The following is a 19,251-nucleotide window of genomic DNA, read 5'->3' as shown; positions in this document are numbered from 1 at the left end:
CCAGCCTCTCCGCGAGTGCCAGCTTTTGGAAGCCACCATCCCCTGAATTTGGGGGAAAACGACCCAGTAAGGGCAGCCGGTGGCACTGGGCAGGGCAGGGTGGGACGGGGCTGGGGGAGATGCGGGGACACGGGGTGAGCAGCGGGTTGTGGTGCTGGGGTCTCAGCGAGGCTCACGGGGTGGCGGGGACCACGCCGTGCCCCTGCCGCACGCTCATCCGGCTCGCAGGCTCCAGCGACAGGAAACGCCGTCATTCGCACGCTCTGGTTCAGCTTTTCTTCCTCTTTTTTTTTTTTTTTTTTTTTTTTTTTTTTTTTTGCAGAGGGTAAGGCAGAGAGCGGGGCTTGGGACGCGAGGCTGGCTCCATGTATCCGGAATCGACCACTGACTCCCCGGCACGACTCTCGCTGAGGCAGACGGGCTCCCCCGGGATGATCTACAGGTGAGCAGCGACCCGGGCAGCCCCAGGGGCTCGGCAGGACCCAGCGATCCCGCAGCCATTTGTGTGTTTGGTGGAAAAAAGCTCCCAGGACTGCCAAACCACGGGCAGCCCCGGGGCACCAGGGCCTCGTTTTAAGAGCTGATTCCTCCGGTTGCCGTCCGGGAGCGTGCCGGTACCCGGTGCTTCGGGCACCCAAGGGTGGGTGCAGCACGGGGGGGCAGCACCAACCCCTTCCTGCCGCCACCGGTCCCGGTTTGGCCGCGCGGACCCGCCGGGCCCTCCACCTTTCTAATGTGGTTTGTGGCATGTTTCTTCTCTCTCCTCCTTGCTGTCGGAAGCGCGAGGTATGGGAGCCCCAAGCGCCAGCTCCAGTTCTACAGGTAACCGAGTCCTTTCTTTCTCCCTAAAAAAGCCCCCGGGAAGTAGAAATGTCCGGCAGCGGGGCAGCCCCTCGCCTGTGGCTGCCCCACATCCATGTGGGGCTGCGGGAACCCCTCGGGACGTTCCCCTGTGTGCCTGCCGATGGGCCCGGCCATCGCTTAAATCCTGGAGTCAGAGAGCATCCCGAGCTGGAAGGGACCCACGAGGATCATCGAGCCCAGCTCCCACCCCACACAAAACCGAGCCGTGTATCTGAGAGCACTGCCCCAATGCTTCCTGCACTCAGACTCGTGCTGTCCGTCGGGTCCCTGATCCCTGCGTGTGCTGGGTGCTGCCCGGGGCGCTGGGGAGCGGCACCGCGCACCGAGGGCACCGGCACGCCGCCGCCTAGCAGGGCTCGGGCCTGGCAATGGGGGGGCCAGCTTGGGGCCGGGATGCGCCGTCGTCTCCTCGCCCTTGACCAGCCTGGCTGGGCTGGTGCTGTGCGGAGAACAGCCTGAGCCTGTTAGCTTTTCCCAAGGGCTGCTCCAGGAACCCGTCCAGCCCTTTCATCTGCTCCTTCCATTTAGAGAAATGTCATTAACTGATACATAAGACAACACATGTTTTTTTTCTCCATCCTTTTACTGTCTAAAATTAAAAAGGCACTTTTCCACGGCACACGGTGCCAGCAGGGCGCTGGGAGCCACTTCAGTGCTTCCAGGGACACCGTACACAGCGGTGCCGGGCCAGGACAGCCCGCGGTGGCACGGGGGGCGATGCGCCGTGGCCTCCTAATCCCTCCCCCAGCACGGTGCGTGGATGGAGGAGAGGGTGACAGGGTCTGGAGCAGATCTCCCTTTAGGAGAAGCGTCTCTGCCCAGAGGGGTTTGTGCTTTGGACCCGACGTCCCTCGGCAGCCCTGCCACCACGCCGAGGGGCCCCTCGGCACCCCGGGTGCCGCCGCCACGCGCGTCCCGGCGGGCGCAACCTGTCGCTGCCAGGCGCCTCGCTGCAGCCACCGGCGAGGGGCGGCTGCGGGCGGGGGAAACGATGCCAGTGTTCATAAAGCAGCTGTGCATCCACAGGCTTTTAGAGAAGAAGTCATGAATAATTGAGCTCCCGTTCGCTAGGAAGAAAATACCCTAATAGGGCTAATGGAGCGCTGCTAAAAAACTTGACTCTGGAGGGACCTGTATTCACCAATTGCTTTGGATGCTAAGCGTCGACACTCCCCTAATGAAAAAAAAAAAACCACAGCTGTGCATGTCTTATAGCTGTCCAAGGGAACCCTAACAACCCAGAGCTTGTCATTTTAATGAGCAGGATCCCCAGAAGCCGGGTGAGTCCGAGCTGCCGGGCGGCGCGGGGCCGGACGCGCTGGGGGCCCGGTGGCACCCGGTGGCTCCGTGGGCGCGGAGGAGGCAGCTCCCGGGGTGCGAGGGGTGCGTTTGTCTGGGCAGGGGTCTGTGTGCCCCCAGCCACACAGCGGGGCCTGCCGGGGGCTGCAGGGATTTCCTGCCCAAGGTAACGCAGGGCTCGTTTGGTTGGGGGTGTTTTCGTTTGTGGTGGTGTGTTTGTTCTGTTGCCTTTTGGCACCGCTCGCTGCGCCCTCGGAGCGCCCTGCGGCGCATTCGGCTCTGGGTGCCGGGGTCCCCGCGGGCTGGGGACGGGGGGTGCTCGGGGGTCCTGCCTGCAATCCTCCGCAGAACAGCTCCTGCTTTGGCGTGTTGCTGCCTGGGCTTTGGCAGCTTTTCCAGCCCCCCGCTGGGGCACTGCTTCTCGCCCCTCCGTTAGCACAAAGTTTTTGCTAATAAGTTGCCCGCGGACGCACCCAGCGCTTTCGTGCTCTGCCTTGCCGCCTGGTGATGTCGCTCAGCCAAAAATCAGAGAGGTGTCAAAACAGGGCATGCAGTTAATTACCACCTCGCTCCTCGGAGCAGCTCGCCTCACCCCCACCGACTTCATCCGCCGCCTTAATTTAATTGCAGCGAGATGAAGCCCGAGAAGTGTGCAGCAGCGCTGGGCGCTCCTTTGATTTTCCCGGCTGCTGTGGAGCAAGGGGAGCCCTTGGGGCCGGGGAGCTGCCGGCACCACGGGGTGAAAGCCCTGAGCTGCAGGGAAGGGCTCCGTGCTGGTGTTTGCAAGGTGTTCAGGGTTTGTTTTGTCATAGCCCTGCCTGGCCTCAGGAGAGGGGATCCTCTTTTCGTATTTCCCTGCACTGTCAGTACTCTTGCTGCGTGATTTTCCTGAGCAGGAGGAGTGCTACGGTATTTTCAAGCACATTGTTTATCGCTCGAACTCCCCAGGGTTTTCAGTAATTCCTTGCAAGTTAACGCTCTTCTTTTTCTTTTTTTTTCCTCTTTTTCTGCTTTTTTTCTTGAGGTCACACTTCATTGGAAGAGCGCACGCTGTTTCAAGCTGTGCTGCCATAAAACAACTTCTCAGTGAAAAAAGAAAAAAAACCAACGCCAGCAGTGGGGAGGGGGCACAGCCAGGGCCCGTGGGGACCCCCCAGACACGCAGCTCGCTCGGGCCCTGAGTGCAGTGTGTGTTCCAGAGAGCAGCAGGGAAATCAATGCCACCTCCTCGGTGCCGCCACCAGCGAGGTCGCAGGTGGTGCCGCGGGGAGCTGGGCGCCTCCGGCCGCGCTCGGCGCCGCGCTGCTGCTGCAGGGAAGGCGTTGGCTGGCGGCACGGGCTGCAGCAGCCTGCTGCGAGCACCACGGGCACCCCTTCTGCAGGACTCCTGCCCCACGGGAGCCCCGCGTGGCCGTGCGTCCTCGCTGGCCAGCGAGCGTGGCCCCATGTGCAGGCACCAGCTTCTGCCAGGAGCTGCAGCAGCGCTCGTCCCACCCCAGCCAGTTCCAGGAGCCGCCCGTGGCCCTTTGCTGGGTGTTCCTTAGGGAAAGGTAAACCAGTCACAGCCCGGTCGGTGCCCGCCGCAGAAGCAGAGCCGTGCCTCAAGGTGTGCACGTGGCAGGGTGCAGCACTGCACCCAGCTCAGCACCATCACAGCAGGAGCCCCAGGACCCCTCTGCATCGTGCAGTGCTTGTACCCATGCTGTGCCATCCCATGCCACGCCAGGAGGGCAGCGTGGTGGTGCTGAGCCCCACGTGAGCACCCCGTGCAGCCCCATAGCACCATGCGCCAGCCCTGGCAGCCCCCCTTCCATTCCCCTCCCTGCTGCTGCGTCGCGTTTGCCATTTCTTTTGCTCCTTGCCTTTCCTCTGCAGACTTCTGTTCCGCTTAAACCCCTTGTCCCCTCCCCGGGCTGCACGAGGGGCAGACCTGCTGCGGGTCCCCACAAGGCCGGGCACGAGGCCGGGACCCCGGGGCGCCGCGGTGCTGCGGGAGGTCGGGGCGGCTGCCCGGCTCTCTCCGAAGCACCCCTGAGCCCTCGCCGCCCGGCCGGCCCGCAGCAGCCCCCGCGCTCGGGCAGCAGGATGCTGTCCATGACGTACAGCGAGAGCCTGCGCAGCGTGGCCAGCCGGCACCACCCGGACTGGGGGCTGCAGCAGCCGCGGCGGGCGGACGCGCTGGAGCTGCGGCGGCTGCGGGACGTCCGCGCGGCGGCGCAGGCCAAGACGCTGGAGGAGTTCCTGCGGACGCACGGGCTCTCGCTGGACGGCTGCACGGCCCGCGCCACCGGCATGAAGTACAGGTAAGGGGCCGCGGCCGCCCGGGCGAAGCGTCGTGCAGCAGCAGGGGTGCCGGACGGGCACCGAAATCCCAGCGGCGCCAGCGCTCGGTGCGGTGCCGCGCGGTGCTTCCTGCCCAGCCAAACGTGGCAGTGGTTTCTCTCTCGATGCCGGTGCGATCCTCTCCAGTCCCTCGAGGGAAGGAGAGCTGGTGTGGTGCGTGCAAGGGCGGCTGGAGTCAGTCAGAGCCTTGCTGCCTCGCTCGGTCGATGGTGCTCTCAAAGCTTCCCAGCTTATTTTTTGCTCTTCCTTCAGTGTCGGTGGGAAGTTCGGAAGTGCAAATGTATTTTGCGCAACCGCGCGGCCCTGGCCTTTCGCAGTGTTTGCAGGAGGATTTAATGTGTGCCTCCGGGTGCCCTGTGCTCCCCCGGCCTCACCGACTGCAAAATTAAACACCGACGCAGGGGGGGGTAGGATAAAGCTGAGAAAATGTCCTGCTGAGCCGGAAAGCTGCCTGCGAGCCCAGGGACAGCTGGCACTGCATTAATTTTGCATGTAGGTCCAGGGCACGGGGCGGTGAGCGGGTATCAGTGTTTCAGCTCGCTCCTGTCCCTCTCATTACGGCACCGTCGCCAGAGGGGGGATGCGCCGAGCACCTGCAGCTTCCCAGCACGGCCCCCAGCCTTCACGCCCCCGCAGGGGAGAGGGCAGCAAAGGCGAGGAGCTGTCCTGGCCGCTTAACAAAAAGCGGAGGTAGCATTTACACGTCGCAGCAGCCCATTTAATATTCATGCAGCAGTTATTTATTGATGGAGTGCACCAGCAGGCACGGCCCTCGGGCACCTCCTCGCTCGGGGCCATCCATGGCCCAGGGGACAGCTCGGGGGAGCTGCTGGGGCTGCTCCTGCAGACCCGTGGCCGTCCCTTGTGCTGGTGGCTGTGGGCAAAAGCTTCTGGCAGCAGCATTAATCTGGGCTCGGCGCTGCGGGCAGATTAGTGCAGGGCTGGTGGGGGCACGGAGCTCCCCCGGCAGCTGGGGGATGCAGAAGTGCCCGCGATACTCGTGCCCACGGGGAAGGTGCCCGCCTGGGTCAGCCACAGGAGAGCAGCAGGAGTCCTGGTGGGGAGCTCAGCAGGATTCCCCCACCGGGGCCGGGGGCTGCTGGCACTGCCACCCGCGGATTACCCAACCCCGCCGCCCACACCGAGGAGCTTTGAGGCAGAGGGAAGCCCGAGCAGATCACAAGTTGTCTCGGTGCATCGGAGGCTGATTTATGTAATCCCCCTGCACGCCCCCGTAAGCCCGGCCCCAGCCCCGAGCCGTTTTCCTCCTGCTCCAGAAATGAGCGCGTGGCACTGCGCTGCCAGGCCGGCTGCTGGCTGCCTCGGTGCTTCCCCTCCTGCTCTGGCCACGATTTCCCGGCCGTGGGAGCTGCCTGCTGGGGCACGGCCGTGTGTCCCCCCCCCGGGCAGCACAGCCACTCGTGTCCTTCCTTCGGCAGCAGATCCTGGAATTGGGTTTCGGTTTGATTGATTGAGCTCTTCTGTGGGGAAGTGTCAGGGAAGAGTCACGCGGGTCACAGCACCAGCTGCAAGCCCAGCGAGGCTTTTGCCCCAGGAGGAAGCAGGAGAGCTGGGGACATCTCCACGGGCTGCGCGTTTACCCGGTAATAATGTTCTTTTTAATGTGCAAACACTCCTGAGAGGGATTTTAAATCTGACTTGGATCAGCTTAGGAGCAGAGGCACGGCACTGTTACTGCACGGCTGAAGGATGCAAACAGACCCCTTCACGGCCAGGGGCTCCCTTCCCTGTCGCCGCCTGTTGCACCCCAAAACCCACGTCCTGCAGCTGCACTGGGGGAGCAGCACCTGCAGGGTGGAGGCAGGGGTGGGGGCTGCCCACTGGGACCCCAGGATTTTGGTCCTGGTGGCAGCAGGGGGCAGCCCCCTGGGTCTCTGTGCTGGCCAGGAGCTGGGAAGGCACGGTGGTCAGCACTCCTCCACGGAGATTCAGAGGGACGAGGTGCAGGCAGATAATTCGAGAGGCTTTCCAGCAGCCCTTCGGAAATAAAGGGGGGGTGTGCGCCTTCCCGGCACGGAGCGGCTGGAAGTGGTCATGTTTCTGCCTCCCCACCTGCTCTGACGGGGTTTGTTTGCTTCCTAAAACTCATCAAATATTGATGGCCTGGAGCTGATATAAGCCGGGTCTCTCGATCCAGCCCCGCAGCCGTCATGTTGGCTGAGTGATGCTTCGCAGACGTTAGGAGGAGGGCCCTGCTTCGCAGAGTTTGCCGTCTAAATTTAGGCTGCTGCCGCTGCTCCCTGCCGCCTCCGCGGCCGCGGGAGGGTCGCGGGAGGCGAGGGGCGCCCGGCGGGCGATGCCGGGGGGCCGCAGCGCAGCGCAGAGCCCTGGCCACGAGGTGCCCAGGACACCGGCCCCACGGGGGGCACGCAGCCCTCTCCCCCACGCAGCTGGGGCGTAGGGACGCTCCCCACGGCACGGACCCACCGGCAGCATCGGCGACGCTCGGCGGAGACCCCGGGGTCTGCGTGTCCGGGAGGGGGCTGGAGGCAGAGGACAGCACCGCGACGTCCCCAAGTTTGCTTTTAACCCTCTGGACAGGCGAGCAGCGGCGCTGAGAGCGAGCACACGGCGTCTGCTGGCTGCCCTCTCCTCCGGGACCTGCGCGCTCCTGGGGGAAGCCCTCCCCGTTATCCTCACCCCTGACGCTCCGCAGCGTGCCCGGGAGCAGCGGCTGAGCCCCGGGGAGGGAAGGGAGCCTTCCAGCCCGCACCGCGGGGCACCATGCAGGTCTCCTTTGTGTGCTCCGAGCACAGCATAAAGAGCCGGAGCGCGGAGGACCGGCTGAACCGGCAGAATGCCAGCAGCCCCAGCCTCGGCACGCGCAGCAAATTCCGGGCAGTGGCCATGGTCGCCCGGAGCCTGGGGCAGCTCTCGGTGCAGAACGCCCCGTCCTCCAGCGAATCCAGCGTGAAGCAGCCGGGGATGAAATACAGGTAGGAGAAGGACGCGCCGCTGCTCGCCCGGGGAGGTGCGCTGCTGGTTCGGGTGCGTTTGGTACCCCCTCGCTGTGATTTGTGCGGGAGGGAGGCTCGGGGATGGGGGTGTATTGTTCCCATCTTCCTGCTCCAGGTTTCTCGGAGCTACAAGTGCTGGTCTGGTCTGCGCCGGGTGTGCATCGCTCGCCTTCGTTTCCTCCCTCGCAGTTTGCTGTCTTTCCCCTCTCAGCACGGTTTTGGTCCAACCTCATGCAAAAGCAGTGGAATGGGAAGGGAAAAAAAGTAGCCCAAAAATGCAGTTTGGGGTTTAGGAGGACCCGTGGTGCCTGCTGAGCCTGTGGGAGCGGGCAGCGGCTGAGCTGGGGAAGTTGGAGACTTGGTGGCACACGCTTGTTCGTGGGCTGTGAAGGCACTGGGGGCTTTGCAGCGCTGCCACTTCACTCGCAGCCCCAGGGAGCGTGTGCTGAGCTGTGAGAAGTGTCCGGACCCTGTCCGTGTGTGCGAGTCTGGAAATGAAGCACGGCGTGTGCACGGCGTGCCCTGCCAGCACAGCCTGGGTTAACGCGCTCAGGCAGGGGATCCCCACGGAGCTGAGCTCCCCCCGAGCCCCAGCGGATCCCTGCAGCGTGCGCCCGCTCCAGCCCCGATGCGAACGGTGCTGGGATGCAAAACGCATCAGGCAGGCGCACCGCTGGCATGAGATCAGCCGTCGCCCTCTGTTATCTTCCTAATTAGCCACGTCCCCCTCCATGGCATGGCTGCGTGCACTGCCTGGGGCTTGGGGTGCCCGCTGTGGGGGGGGCTCAGCTCGGTGCTGGGCAGGGTGGGCTCAGCACCACCCCGGGGTGCAGAGAACAGGCATGGGCACTGCCACAGCCAGGTCCCAGCGGTGAAACCACAGACACAACGCATCCTGTGTGCCACTCTCCCCCTGCCTGGTTCCTCTCCGAGCAGGCAGACGTGCTTCCAGCTCCCTGGGCCACCCCCGTGCCAGGCAGTGACCTGCTCGGGTGGCTGCCGGAGCCAGGGTCCCTCCGAGAGCCTTGGGAGGTGACGGTGATGGTGGCACTACACCTGCACCGGGGCCACCGAGCTCTCCAAACACCCCCGCTCTCCTCCATTCAAAGGCTCCTTGCAAACAGGTGCCATAAAAGCCACCCACCATGCGGGGGGACGCCCGTTCCCTGAAATTCCCCTGCGTGGCCTCCCCAGGTAGCTGCACGTGTCTCGGTTTGGCGACCAATCCATAAACTTCTGCGCAGGGAAGCCGTGAACGGAGGCATTCCCATTGCCCCTGTGCCAAGGGGCTGCGCTCAGGGGGGCTCCCGGAGCGGTCCCAGTGCCCGTGCGGTGTGACACGGGTCGGGCGAGCCATGGCTGTGCTCCTGTGTGCATCACAGCCCCACGTCCCTGGCGTTCACCGTGCTGACAGCCCGTGGCGATCGCCGCTGCCCTCTGCTAAGCAAGCTAAAAATAAAACGGGTTTGGAGACGTGGAGCATCTGCTGCGTGGCGTGGGAGCAGCCCGTGCCTTCCAGATGTTGGACAATAATGCAGCAGCGCAGAAAGAAAGCATCCTCATTAATCCCAGCCTGAAATTAATAAACGGCGTCGCCGTCCTGAGGCTCTGCTCCATCCCTGTGCCCCCCAGCATCGGGCAGGGCCGGGGGGCGCGGGGGGCCGCGGGCCCTCGCAATTGCTACGCGACTCGGCTCCGGCAGCCGCGCGCGGGCGGGCTGCAGCAGCTCACCTACACTTTATTTATTTTAATGCTTGTTGTTTGAACCTTTGTGATTTTTTAAAATGCGCTATCAATCACTGTGGCAAAGGCAGGAAAGACGTCTGCCAGCCTGGATGCGTTCCCGAAAGAATATTCTCCGCTTCTTTGTGCCAGCCAAATTCTCAGTGTCGTGCAGGGGTGCCTCGTGCCTGCAGGCACCTGCTCTGCTCGCGAGCCACTTCACCCCTCGTGAGCCCACGGCGAGGAGTGGTGGTCCCGGGGGCAGTGCCCCACATCGGGGCAGAGCCGGGCACCGTGCTCCCCCCTTGGGGTGCTCCCCCTGCAGTTTCTCCCTTCCTTGCCCCTCACGTGCCTTTTCCTGGGCCGCTGCTCGTTGTCACCGTGCGTGCACGGGGGCTGCTGACACAGTTTTGGGGCCAGGCTGGGCACTGCCCCTGTGCTCTTGCTGCCGGCATGCCCCTGTGCGTTCAGCCAACTCCTATTGCTCAATGATCTGTGGTTTCATCAGCAATTGTTGTCCCTTGGAGGAGCCGCATCCACCTTCCCTTTTTGTTCTTTCTCTTGTGCCTTCTGGCTCGCGGCAGCCCCAGGTTTATTTCGGTTTTGCCTGGTTGCAGAAGTAGAGCAGTGACTGTGGTTAGGTCTCGGTGCTTTCAGCTGGGCTCAGCTGTTTCATCTTTCCCCACTCTTCCTATTTTAAAATAAATGCCTGACTTTTCCAGCCGTGATTTGTGGTTCAGAGGAGAGCTGTGCAGCTTTTGGGTTCTCATTTCAGAGGGTCACTTCTGCGGGTGCCTACACGCAGCGCGCGCCCCGGTGCTGTGTGCGCCTCTCTGTCCCCATTGCTGCTCTCCCACCCTCCTGCTGTGCGGCTCCCTGTTTTTTTTCTGGGCTTTTCCCCCCTCTCTTGCTGGTGGGGGGCACCAGCACCTCAGGGTGTCCGGCTGGGGGCACTGGGGGCCGGCTGCTGCCTGTCCCCACACAGCTCGGGGCAGCCCAGGCACTCCAGGACTGTTGGCACCGCTTCATGTCATGGGAATTCAGGGAGCCAGGTGTGGCTCTGTGCCCACCCCGCAGCACGCAGGGACGTTGTGCATTTCACTTCACCACCGGGGCCCGCTCCTGGGTGGGTTTCACCCTCCCTGCTGCCCCTCGCCTCCCGCACGGGGATGTGAATTAACGCAGCCCCGGCAGCAGCACGCAGGCGGGGAGCTCACGTAGGCTGTGCCCTCCAAGAGCCGGGCAGTGCCGGGGGGGGTCGTCTTTTTAATTAGCTTAATTAATTATCATTGTGAGGATTTACGACTGCTGTTCTAATGGGTCTCTGTCTTGCAGAAATCTGGGCAAGTCTGGGCTGCGAGTGTCCTGCCTCGGCCTGGGTGAGTGCCCGCGCCCCCCTGCACGGCTCCTGGCTCGGGGGCGCGCAGCGGGGCTCCCGTGCTCCATGGGGGAGAAAAAGTGGACGGTCAGAAAGCACGCCTCAGCTGCTGGCACGGCGTTTCTTGCACTCCCAGCAGCTAATTGTGGCCAAAAAATTCTGCTTTGTCCTCAATATGCACCCGCTCAGCGCAGCGGCGGGGGCAGCGCCCTCACAGAGCCAGCTGCTGGCCTCAGATCTGGCTGGGAACGTGCGCAGGACGAGCCCGGTGGGCTTCCAGCACGAGTGAGCCGCTTACAAAGCACGGACAGAAGTATTTATGGCTCTGCGATTGTCGCTGGCGACAATGGGTTTGTGTGGCTGAAGCGTTACCGGTCGCTTACGCAGATCAGAGGGGGCTTTCTTCGGGCTGGCAGCAGTGCTGCGATGTGGCCCAGAAGTCCCCACGTGGTTCTCTCTTTTTCTCCCCCGATATAAGAGAAAGCAAACGGGGTGTGCCGCGAGTGCTTCGCCACATGCGTTGGTGCAAAACGTGGCCACGGCACACGGGTGCTGTGCCAGGGCAGCTGGGGTGGGCGGTCGGGGCACGGCGCGGTCAGGGACAGGACAGAGCCCCCCATGGCACGGCCCCTGCCCACTGCCCACACCTGCAGCCACCGTGCTCAACGTGTGCCTTCTCTCCTCCGCAGGGACATGGGTGACTTTCGGAGGGCAGATCACGGACGAGGTAAGGATGGTACCCATGGGCCAGCGCTCCCTGCGCCCCACGGCACGCGGTCCGGCTCCCCGCCGGCAGGGCTCCCCCCATGGCCCAGCCACAGGGGACCAGGATTCGGCTCGGGCTCTGGTACATCCCCCCCAACACCCCCCCTTTGTGTTTGCAGATGGCCGAGCAGCTGATGACTTTAGCGTATGACAATGGCATTAATCTCTTCGACACAGCAGAAGTCTACGCTGCTGGCAAGTGAGTACCCCGCTTCGGCACGAGGGGCTGCATGTGCTGTGTGAGCCTTCCTCACCGGGCTCCCCCCGACTCCTCCTCACCCCGGGCCGCATCCTGTGCTCTCCTCCGGCGTTCCTGAGCTGCTGCCAGGCTGGGCAGCCGGGTGCTGGAGCCGTGCGGTGCCACGGAGCAGGGAGGTGCTGAGCTGGGCTTTGGGCTGGAGAGTGCTGAGGCATCCTCAGTCCCCTCGCAGCTGCAGGCTGCGGTATATTTAGCATTAAAAGCATCAGCACGGATATCGACCTAATAGCAAAACCTCCTTTTTCTTCCCTCAAACCCACTCCTGCGTTACCCAGACACTTGGGCAAGGACAGCGTTGCCTTCAGCAAGCTCAGTCCCGTGTGTCGGTGCCAGAGCCCCAGGCAGCCTCCAGCCCTCACAGAGCCCTCAGCACTCCTTGGGTGGTTTAGGCAAACACGTCTGAATTTCGACGGGTGTCGATAACTCGTTGGGTTCGTGGCTCTTTGCAAACCATCCCTCCAAGCCCCCGTCCAGCCCAGTTCTCCAGGCACGCTGGATTTCCTTGTACCTGAGGTTTTCAGGGATGGCCGTGCTCATTCACAGCTCTGTTCGAGCTGTGTTAAAGCTCTTCGGTGCAGTGTGCCTGCAGACACTCCGCTTTCTAAATATTTGAAAGAGAGTTTGAAAGGATAGATGATATTAAGCATCCCGGCAAGCCCGTTGCCCCCGAGAGCAGTAATGAGGGCTTGCTCGTCCTCCTTGCTCTCCATTAGCTGGGTGAGGACAGCCATTGTCATGCAGGTTGGTTTAAAAGTTTGGAGAGTGGAAATAATTAAATCATTCCGCTTCTCCGCGCTCGTTTTCGGAAGTCATGTCACATTTGCTCAAACATTACGTCTCGCCGCGCCCTCTCCCGTGGAGGTGAGGGCCCTGCCCAGGCCACGCGGTGCCAGCAGAGGGGTGGCAGGAGGCTGGGGGGGGCTGTGCTGGAGGCTCCTGTGCCGGCTCTGACTCAGCCATCACAAAAACACAGCCAGGGAGCACCCCGAGCAGCCCCGGGTGGTGCTGGCCTGGTCCCATCACAGCCCCAGGACGGCGCCGTGCGGTGCCCGGGGCCGCGGGGGCACCGGGTGGCTCTCCCAGGGCACCGTGTGCCGGGGCTGCTCCGCGGGAGGGGTGGCCCCGATGCATCGCGATGCGTGGAGCAAGCCCACACAGCCGCTTAAAAATAGAAAGCTCTCGTTGTTGGGGAGCAGCGGCACTGCCGGAGGAGCCTGGAAATGGCTCTCCAGAGGGCTTGTCTCCAGCGAGGCGCCCCTGCCTGAGCCGAGCCTCAGCCCTCTTGCAGACACCTGAGCTCCCCTTCCCCTTCTGCTCGCCCTCGGGAGGATTTAGCAACCCCCAAGGGTGAGGGGCTGGGGCTGGGTGCTCAGGGCTGAGACCACGAGGAGGGCGGCAGGGCCGGCCCTGGGGCAGGCACCGGGCCCTGGGCGTCCCCACTGGGCTCTGCCCGGCCCCACAGCACTCTCCTGCTCCTCGCCCTCCGCTCCCGCTGCTCCCCGATGCCTCTCGCAGTCGCTTCTCATTACCGAAGCGTTCCTGACCTAATTCCTGTACCAGCCTAAAGAGCTCACGGCTTATGTCTCCCTTTCTGTAGGGCTGAAGTTGTGCTGGGAAACATCATCAAGAAGAAGGGGTGGAGGTAGGTACGGCTTTTCCTTGGGTCAGGCGTTTCGCAGCGATTCATTTTTGTGTGGCAGATTTCCTTGGTAACTGCGGTGCCAACGGGCTGGGGAAGGAGCTGGGGGCTGGGGGCCGAGGGGGGCGCGGGGCAGGGCGCACGGGGCTTTGCAGGCACAGCGGTGACTCTCCCCTCTCCCCGCAGACGATCCAGCCTGGTCATCACCACCAAAATCTTCTGGGGAGGAAAGTAGGTAGCGCACCCACCCTGCCCTGCAAGAGAGCGGCCGGCGCACGGCGGGCCCTGACCTCTGCTTCCTCTTCTTTCAGAGCGGAGACGGAGAGGGGCCTGTCCCGAAAGCACATCATAGAAGGTAGGGCAGCGGGCAGGACGCGGTGCCACCGGCTGGCTGCGGGGAGCCCGGCGTGCGGCCACCGTCCCTGACGGGCCCCTGTGCTGTGCGGCCAGGTCTGAAGGCGTCCCTGGAGCGGCTGCAGCTGGACTACGTGGACGTGGTGTTCGCCAACAGGCCCGACCCCAACACGCCGATGGAAGGTAGGTGCCGCTGGTGCCACCTTGCCATCCAGGTGCCGGGACGTGCCGGGCGGGAGCAGGCATCCAGCCCAGGTCCCCGGGGCCATGCCCCTTGCTCAGCACCACGGCCCCGCTGTCCCCGCGTGCCCAGCGCGGGGCAGAGCCGGTCCCGCTCCTCCCCTCTCGCCCCTCGGTGCTGGTCCCGAGCGGGAGGGCCGCTTCCCGGCAGCCTGGGCCGTGCATCGCATCGTGCGTCTTGTATTTCATCGCCATCCGTGGGTTTTTAATCATGCTTTGTGTGGCAGGCTTTCTCTTCCAAAGCGTGTTTTCCATTACCGAGCATAAATCCTCCCCTCTGTCAATGCGTTCAGCACGGGCACAAAGTGAAGGCTCTGCAGAACGCCCCCCTCCTCGCCCGCTGCCAGGAGCCTCCCCGGCCACGCTTGGACAGCCGGAGGCTGCTGCCGCGGTGCTGGAGGCGCCCCCAGCCCCACGCCCCTCGTCGTGCCCTTCGCTGTGATACGCCGGCAGCTGTAACCTCTGGTCTCTCTACATCTTTCTTTTATCACCAGGGGACCCATTTAGTTCTTCCAAGTCAAGAACATTCATCATAGAAGGTACATCGTACCCGCAGTCTGAACCCCAGCGGCATTTTATGGGACAGAACCCGCTCTTGTCTTTAATTTTAATTCCTTCCCCCCCCCCCCGAAACAATCCTCTCCATAAAATGCGCAAAGGAAAACAGCAGCAACAGCCAAACAAAAATACACCCCCTGCCCCCAGAACATCTTGCAAGTAAAGGAACAAAGCAAACAGCTGGTGGCTCCCCTCCCCGTCGCCTCATCTCACCCCTGGTCCTCTCCCCGTGCATGGCTGCGGTCGGGCGTGCTGCCGCTGGACGCGCTGCTTTAGCCCCGTGCATGGGGCTCAGAGCACTCGGGAGCAGGGCGAGTGTGCCAGGGGGGAACACGGCACGGTCCCTGCTGCAGGGGATTTCAATTGTCATGCCTTGATGCAAGGGGTGCAAATCCCCTGCGTGGCGGGGAGCACGGAGGCTGGTGGGGAGCTGCAAGGCGCCGCTGTTAGAGCAGAGCAGCTCCCAGGTGCCGTGGGGGCAGCTCTCAGCCCCCCAGCGAGCTGCACGCAGCCTCCCCCAGCCCCAGGCTGCCCCTGTTTGCCCCCTCCCTGCACGTGCAGGACCAGGCTTTCTCCATTCTCTCTCGTCTCTTGTCCCACGCAGAGCTGCCGGAGCCGACTGACAAAGCCTTTGGTTACCACAAGCCCAGTGCCTGGCCGAGCTGCCAGCCCACTGGTGCATGCGCTGGTGGTGTTAAACCAAACCTTGTCTGCCTTTTCCTTCCTGCTTCCTCCATTTGGCGTGGCAGCACGGCCTGCCTTGCAACCCAGCCTGCATGGTTCACAGCTGCCTGGGGCCAGCAGCTGAAGGTGCAGCCAACCCCCCCCAGCCGAGCAGCACAAGGCCGAGGTCACGATGCTGGCCCGGGGCCACCGGTGGTCGGTCCCAGCACCGAGCCCCTTCCTCCGGGCTGCAAGCCCTGGATGGAGCAGCGAGCCCGGCTCAGCATTTCGTTTTGGAGGTCAGGGCGGTGCTGGGTGCAGAGGATGGGCCGCCTCCTGCACCCTCCCCATGGGCAGCCTGAGGGTTGTAGAAACGCCCGCCCGCCAGCTTCCCCCTCTCCTGTGGCATTTGCAAGCAGCCTTGCAAGCACTGTACGGCAGCGTGGTGGCCCCGGGCGCCCTCGCCGCGTGCCGTGGGTCCGTGCGCATCCCGGAGCCATCCTGCGAGAGACCCGCGGTGCTGCCAACACCACTTACTAAATGCAGGGTTTGGGGAAGGTGCTCCTTTTTTTGTGCGTCCTTAAGCCCTGTTTTACCTGCCACTCGTTCCTGCGATGGAGCATTTTGGGAAAAGCCGGAGCTGGCTTTTAGCCCCTCCACCTTGGAGGCAGTGCCAGCCTCCCTCGTGGTGCCGGTGCCCGGCGTGGGGCTCAGCCCGCGCCGCTGCCCCGCCAGCAGCAAGGCACCCACTCCAGCTCTGTCTGGGTGCTGAGTACTCGAAGCAGCTCTTTTCTGCCTGTTTCTCTTTTTCCCCTACTTTTTCTGTCTTTTTGGTGTGAGGGTGATGCTTTCAGCTGGTCTCCAGGTGCCACACGCAGCGTTGGTGCTCGTGCCCCGGAGCCCAGCATCTCCCACCCCGGGCAGCGCCGGCGCCTGCTCCCTCAGCCCCCCTCCTGCTCCCTCTCCAAAAGCATCTCCTGAACACCACCCCCACCTGGGGGACCATAAATCACATCCTTTTTGTCTCTCCCTGCTCATCTCAGCACAATCACACCTAAATATGTCAGCTCCATGTGACTCTCTCATGTGGTTTGATTCGGGTCTGTTTTTAATAGCTTTGGAAAAGCACTAGGTGTGGAGAAGCGATTCCCAGCGCAGTCTCTCTCTCTCGCGGGTCGTTTTCGGTTCCCTTTTGTTTCAATTTCCGCGTCAAACTCCCGCCCCGGTTTGGTGTTTGGACGTACACTGCTTGCAAGATGTCTGTGCAGCGCCAGCCCCCCCTCCCCGCGGCGCGCCCGGCCGCGGGTCCCGCTCCCTAACGCCCGCCTGCCGCTCTCCCCTTCCTCCCCGGCAGAGACGGTGCGCGCCATGACCCACGTCATCAACCAGGGGATGGCCATGTACTGGGGGACGTCGCGCTGGAGCTCCATGGAGATCATGGTAGGGCTGCTACGAGTGCTTGCAGAGGCCTCGGTGCCCAAATTTCTGCTCGAGCAGCAGCCACGGCCCCGTGGGGCGGTGGGGTTGGGACGCGGGCACAGCAGGCGCTGATGGTTTGCACCCGGGCTTGGCAGGAGGCGTACTCGGTGGCCCGGCAGTTCAACCTGATCCCACCGATCTGCGAGCAGGCTGAGTACCACATGTTCCAGCGGGAGAAGGTGGAGGTGCAGCTGCCCGAGCTCTTCCACAAGATAGGTACCAGCCCCGTGTCCCTGAACCCTCACCCAACCCCAGCGGGAAGGGCTGGGGCGCGGGGAGCAGCCGGCTCACCCCCTGCTCTGCTCCCCAGGCGTTGGTGCCATGACCTGGTCCCCGCTGGCCTGCGGCATCGTCTCAGGGAAGTACGACGGCGGCATCCCCCCCTACTCACGGGCATCGCTGAAGGTGAGCCCCGCACTCTGCAGGTGCCAAGGGACTCATAGTGCTCGGGGCTCCCCCAGGGAGGGGCTGGCTGCAGAGCAGGGCGGGTGGATGCTGGGGAGGGGGTGCAGAGGTTGAGAAGCCAAGAGCTGGGGGCGTTTTTGGTTACCTTTTCTATGGAAAGCACAGCGCATTACTTGCAAGGTGCTGGTCCCGTGCCATATGCCAGGGGATGGGACAGGCAGCGTGCCAGAGACCGCTGCTGACCCCCCTCTCCCACCCCCAGGGGTACCAGTGGCTGAAGGACAAGATCCTGAGCGAGGAGGGCCGGCGGCAGCAGGCCAAGCTGAAGGAGCTGCAGGCCATCGCCGAGCGCCTGGGCTGCACGCTGCCCCAGCTCGCCATCGGTAAGGGGGCCGGGGAGGGGGGCAGGGGGGCGGCCGGGCCACGCTCAGGCTCCACGCTCTGCATCCCCAGCCTGGTGTCTGCGGAACGAGGGCGTCAGCTCCGTCCTGCTGGGTGCCTCCAACGCCGACCAGCTGATGGAGAACATCGGAGCAATACAGGTGAGACCCGCGCGGCTCCGCGGCGAGGAGGGGACGGGGCCGGTGCTGCCCTGTGCCACGTGGAAAGGGAGGTTTTGCAGAAGAAAACGTGGGCTTGGCTGATGGAACGCTGAGTCAAAGACGCTGCTTTGCCGAGTGCTGGGAGTGGTGCAGGGCACGGGGCCAGCTCTGCACCCATTGTCTGGATGCTGACCGTGCTCCCTGCTTGCGCACAGGTTCTTCCAAAGCTGTCGTCTTCCATCGTCCACGAGATCGACAGCATCCTGGGCAATAAACCCTACAGCAAGAAGGACTACAGATCCTAAGCACGCACCGCCGCTGGGACGCCGCGCCGCCCTCGCCTCCTGTTCGCTTGCTTACGCTTTGTTGAAGCAAAGTGGAGAGCGGTTCGCATCGAGAACACAGTGCGCCGAGACCGTGTAGAGAAATCGTTTCCAATGTCGCTGCAAGAGAACATAATGCTTACTACGTAACATTTATTTTGGATGCAAGAAAAGCCACCGCCGGGGAGCGCGCAGAGGCGGTGCCCACCCGATGCCCGGCCTCGGAGCTTCCTCTCCAGCTGCAGAAGCTGCCCACGATGGTGCACGACGACGATGGGCACCTCGGGCTCGGGCTCTGCGCTGGCCTGGCTGGCCCCGGCACACGGCGCGCTCCATGGGCACCGCGCAGAGGACTCGGCCGGTGGGACCTGTCCCGGGCGGCGGCTCCGGCCGTTGCATGCGTCTCCCCGCTGCTTCTCTTCTTTACTTTGTGTTTCTGGACGAGGAGGCTGTTACATTCGGGCGTGCTCGGAGCACGGCGGCCGCGGGAGCGTTGCGCGTGCAGGGCTGGCTGCTGGCCGGGACCGCACGGGCTGTAAGAGGCTGCTGTACAACACCAACAAGGAAACAACAACCAAAACACCACCGATACCAAAGTCTTCTCCCCGGTGGCGTGGGGGCGGCGTGCCTGCTCCTGCACCCGTGCCTAGGATGGGGGCGGGAGGGGGGATGTGGGGGGCACGGGGTGCCCCTGTGAGGGGGGCCCTGCGCAGACCCTCCCCAGGCAGAGCCCCCAAGGGGCAGCACCCGCCTGTCCTGCAGCAGCTCACAGCACTTGGCTGAGTGGAGGTGGGGGGTGGGACAGTGTGTGAGTGTGTGCCAGATGTACACGTGTCAGTCCATACAGATACACCCGTGTAGGTACCGATAGGTGCAAGGTTTGTGTATCTGTGTGCAAACCTGCATAAACACGTGTAAGCAGACACAGAACTGCATAGCTACATGCAGCTATAGGCATCTACACAGACAGGCATACGTAAATATATGCACGCACAGATTACAAGTGTATATACGTATGGATATAATACACACAGCTGTATATGTCAGTCTATATACTTGTACCTATTGCTATAGACTGGCGGTGACACATTTATACATCTCCATATGTGTGTAGATACATATACACTCGTATATAACATATATCATATACATGGATCCATACACGGAGACATATATACACCTGTATGCATATACATAAATATATTGATGTATCTATGTATACATATATGCACACAAATTAGAAATGTATGTATGTAAATGTGTACATACATAGCTGTAAACACAAACATATGTATGTAGGGTTATGGATATCAATACCTGAATTTACACCCATCCCTATACATAGACCTTCATACGTAAACGCATGTAGATAGAGTGCAGACTTGTAGAAATTACAGATGTGTATAGCTCAACCTACACACATAAGCACACACCCTCTCT

At 62.7% G+C, this 19,251-nt stretch overlaps 1 protein-coding gene across 2 annotated transcripts; it reads left to right on the top strand.

Annotated features, from left to right (window-relative positions):
* The first annotated feature begins 322 nt into the window (after positions 1–322).
* On the top strand, positions 323–18,385 carry KCNAB2 (potassium voltage-gated channel subfamily A regulatory beta subunit 2). 2 transcript variants are annotated; one of them, XM_084300195.1, is made up of 15 exons: positions 323–442; positions 781–822; positions 10,542–10,585; positions 11,274–11,311; positions 11,469–11,548; positions 13,206–13,250; positions 13,434–13,478; positions 13,559–13,602; positions 13,698–13,784; positions 16,417–16,502; positions 16,637–16,757; positions 16,852–16,946; positions 17,209–17,329; positions 17,400–17,488; positions 17,704–18,385. In XM_084300195.1, exons 1-15 carry the CDS (start codon positions 366–368, stop codon positions 17,791–17,793), a joined length of 1,104 nt encoding a protein of 367 aa, XP_084156321.1. In that variant the 5' UTR covers positions 323–365; the 3' UTR covers positions 17,794–18,385. The 2 variants fall into 2 exon arrangements, with proteins under 2 accessions (XP_084156321.1, XP_084156322.1); XM_084300196.1 differs by lacking the exon at positions 781–822 and having other exon boundaries at positions 330–442.
* Positions 18,386–19,251: the final 866 nt, after the last annotated feature.

Source organism: Netta rufina (assembly GCF_964035555.1).
Source record: "Netta rufina genome assembly, chromosome: 22".
Lineage (NCBI taxonomy): Eukaryota > Metazoa > Chordata > Aves > Anseriformes > Anatidae > Netta > Netta rufina.
Note: the sequence above shows the minus strand (reverse complement) of the source record. Positions and strands in the feature narration are given on the sequence as shown.

Bases quoted from the DNA above. Each gene is read 5' to 3' on its own strand.
- KCNAB2 (XM_084300195.1), top strand. From the start codon at position 366: ATGTATCCGGAATCGACCACTGACTCCCCGGCACGACTCTCGCTGAGG. The intron at 11,312-11,468 runs GTAAGGATGGTA...TTGTGTTTGCAG, and splicing joins GAGGGCAGATCACGGACGAG to ATGGCCGAGCAGCTGATGAC. The intron at 13,479-13,558 runs GTAGGTAGCGCA...CTCTTCTTTCAG, and splicing joins AAAATCTTCTGGGGAGGAAA to AGCGGAGACGGAGAGGGGCC.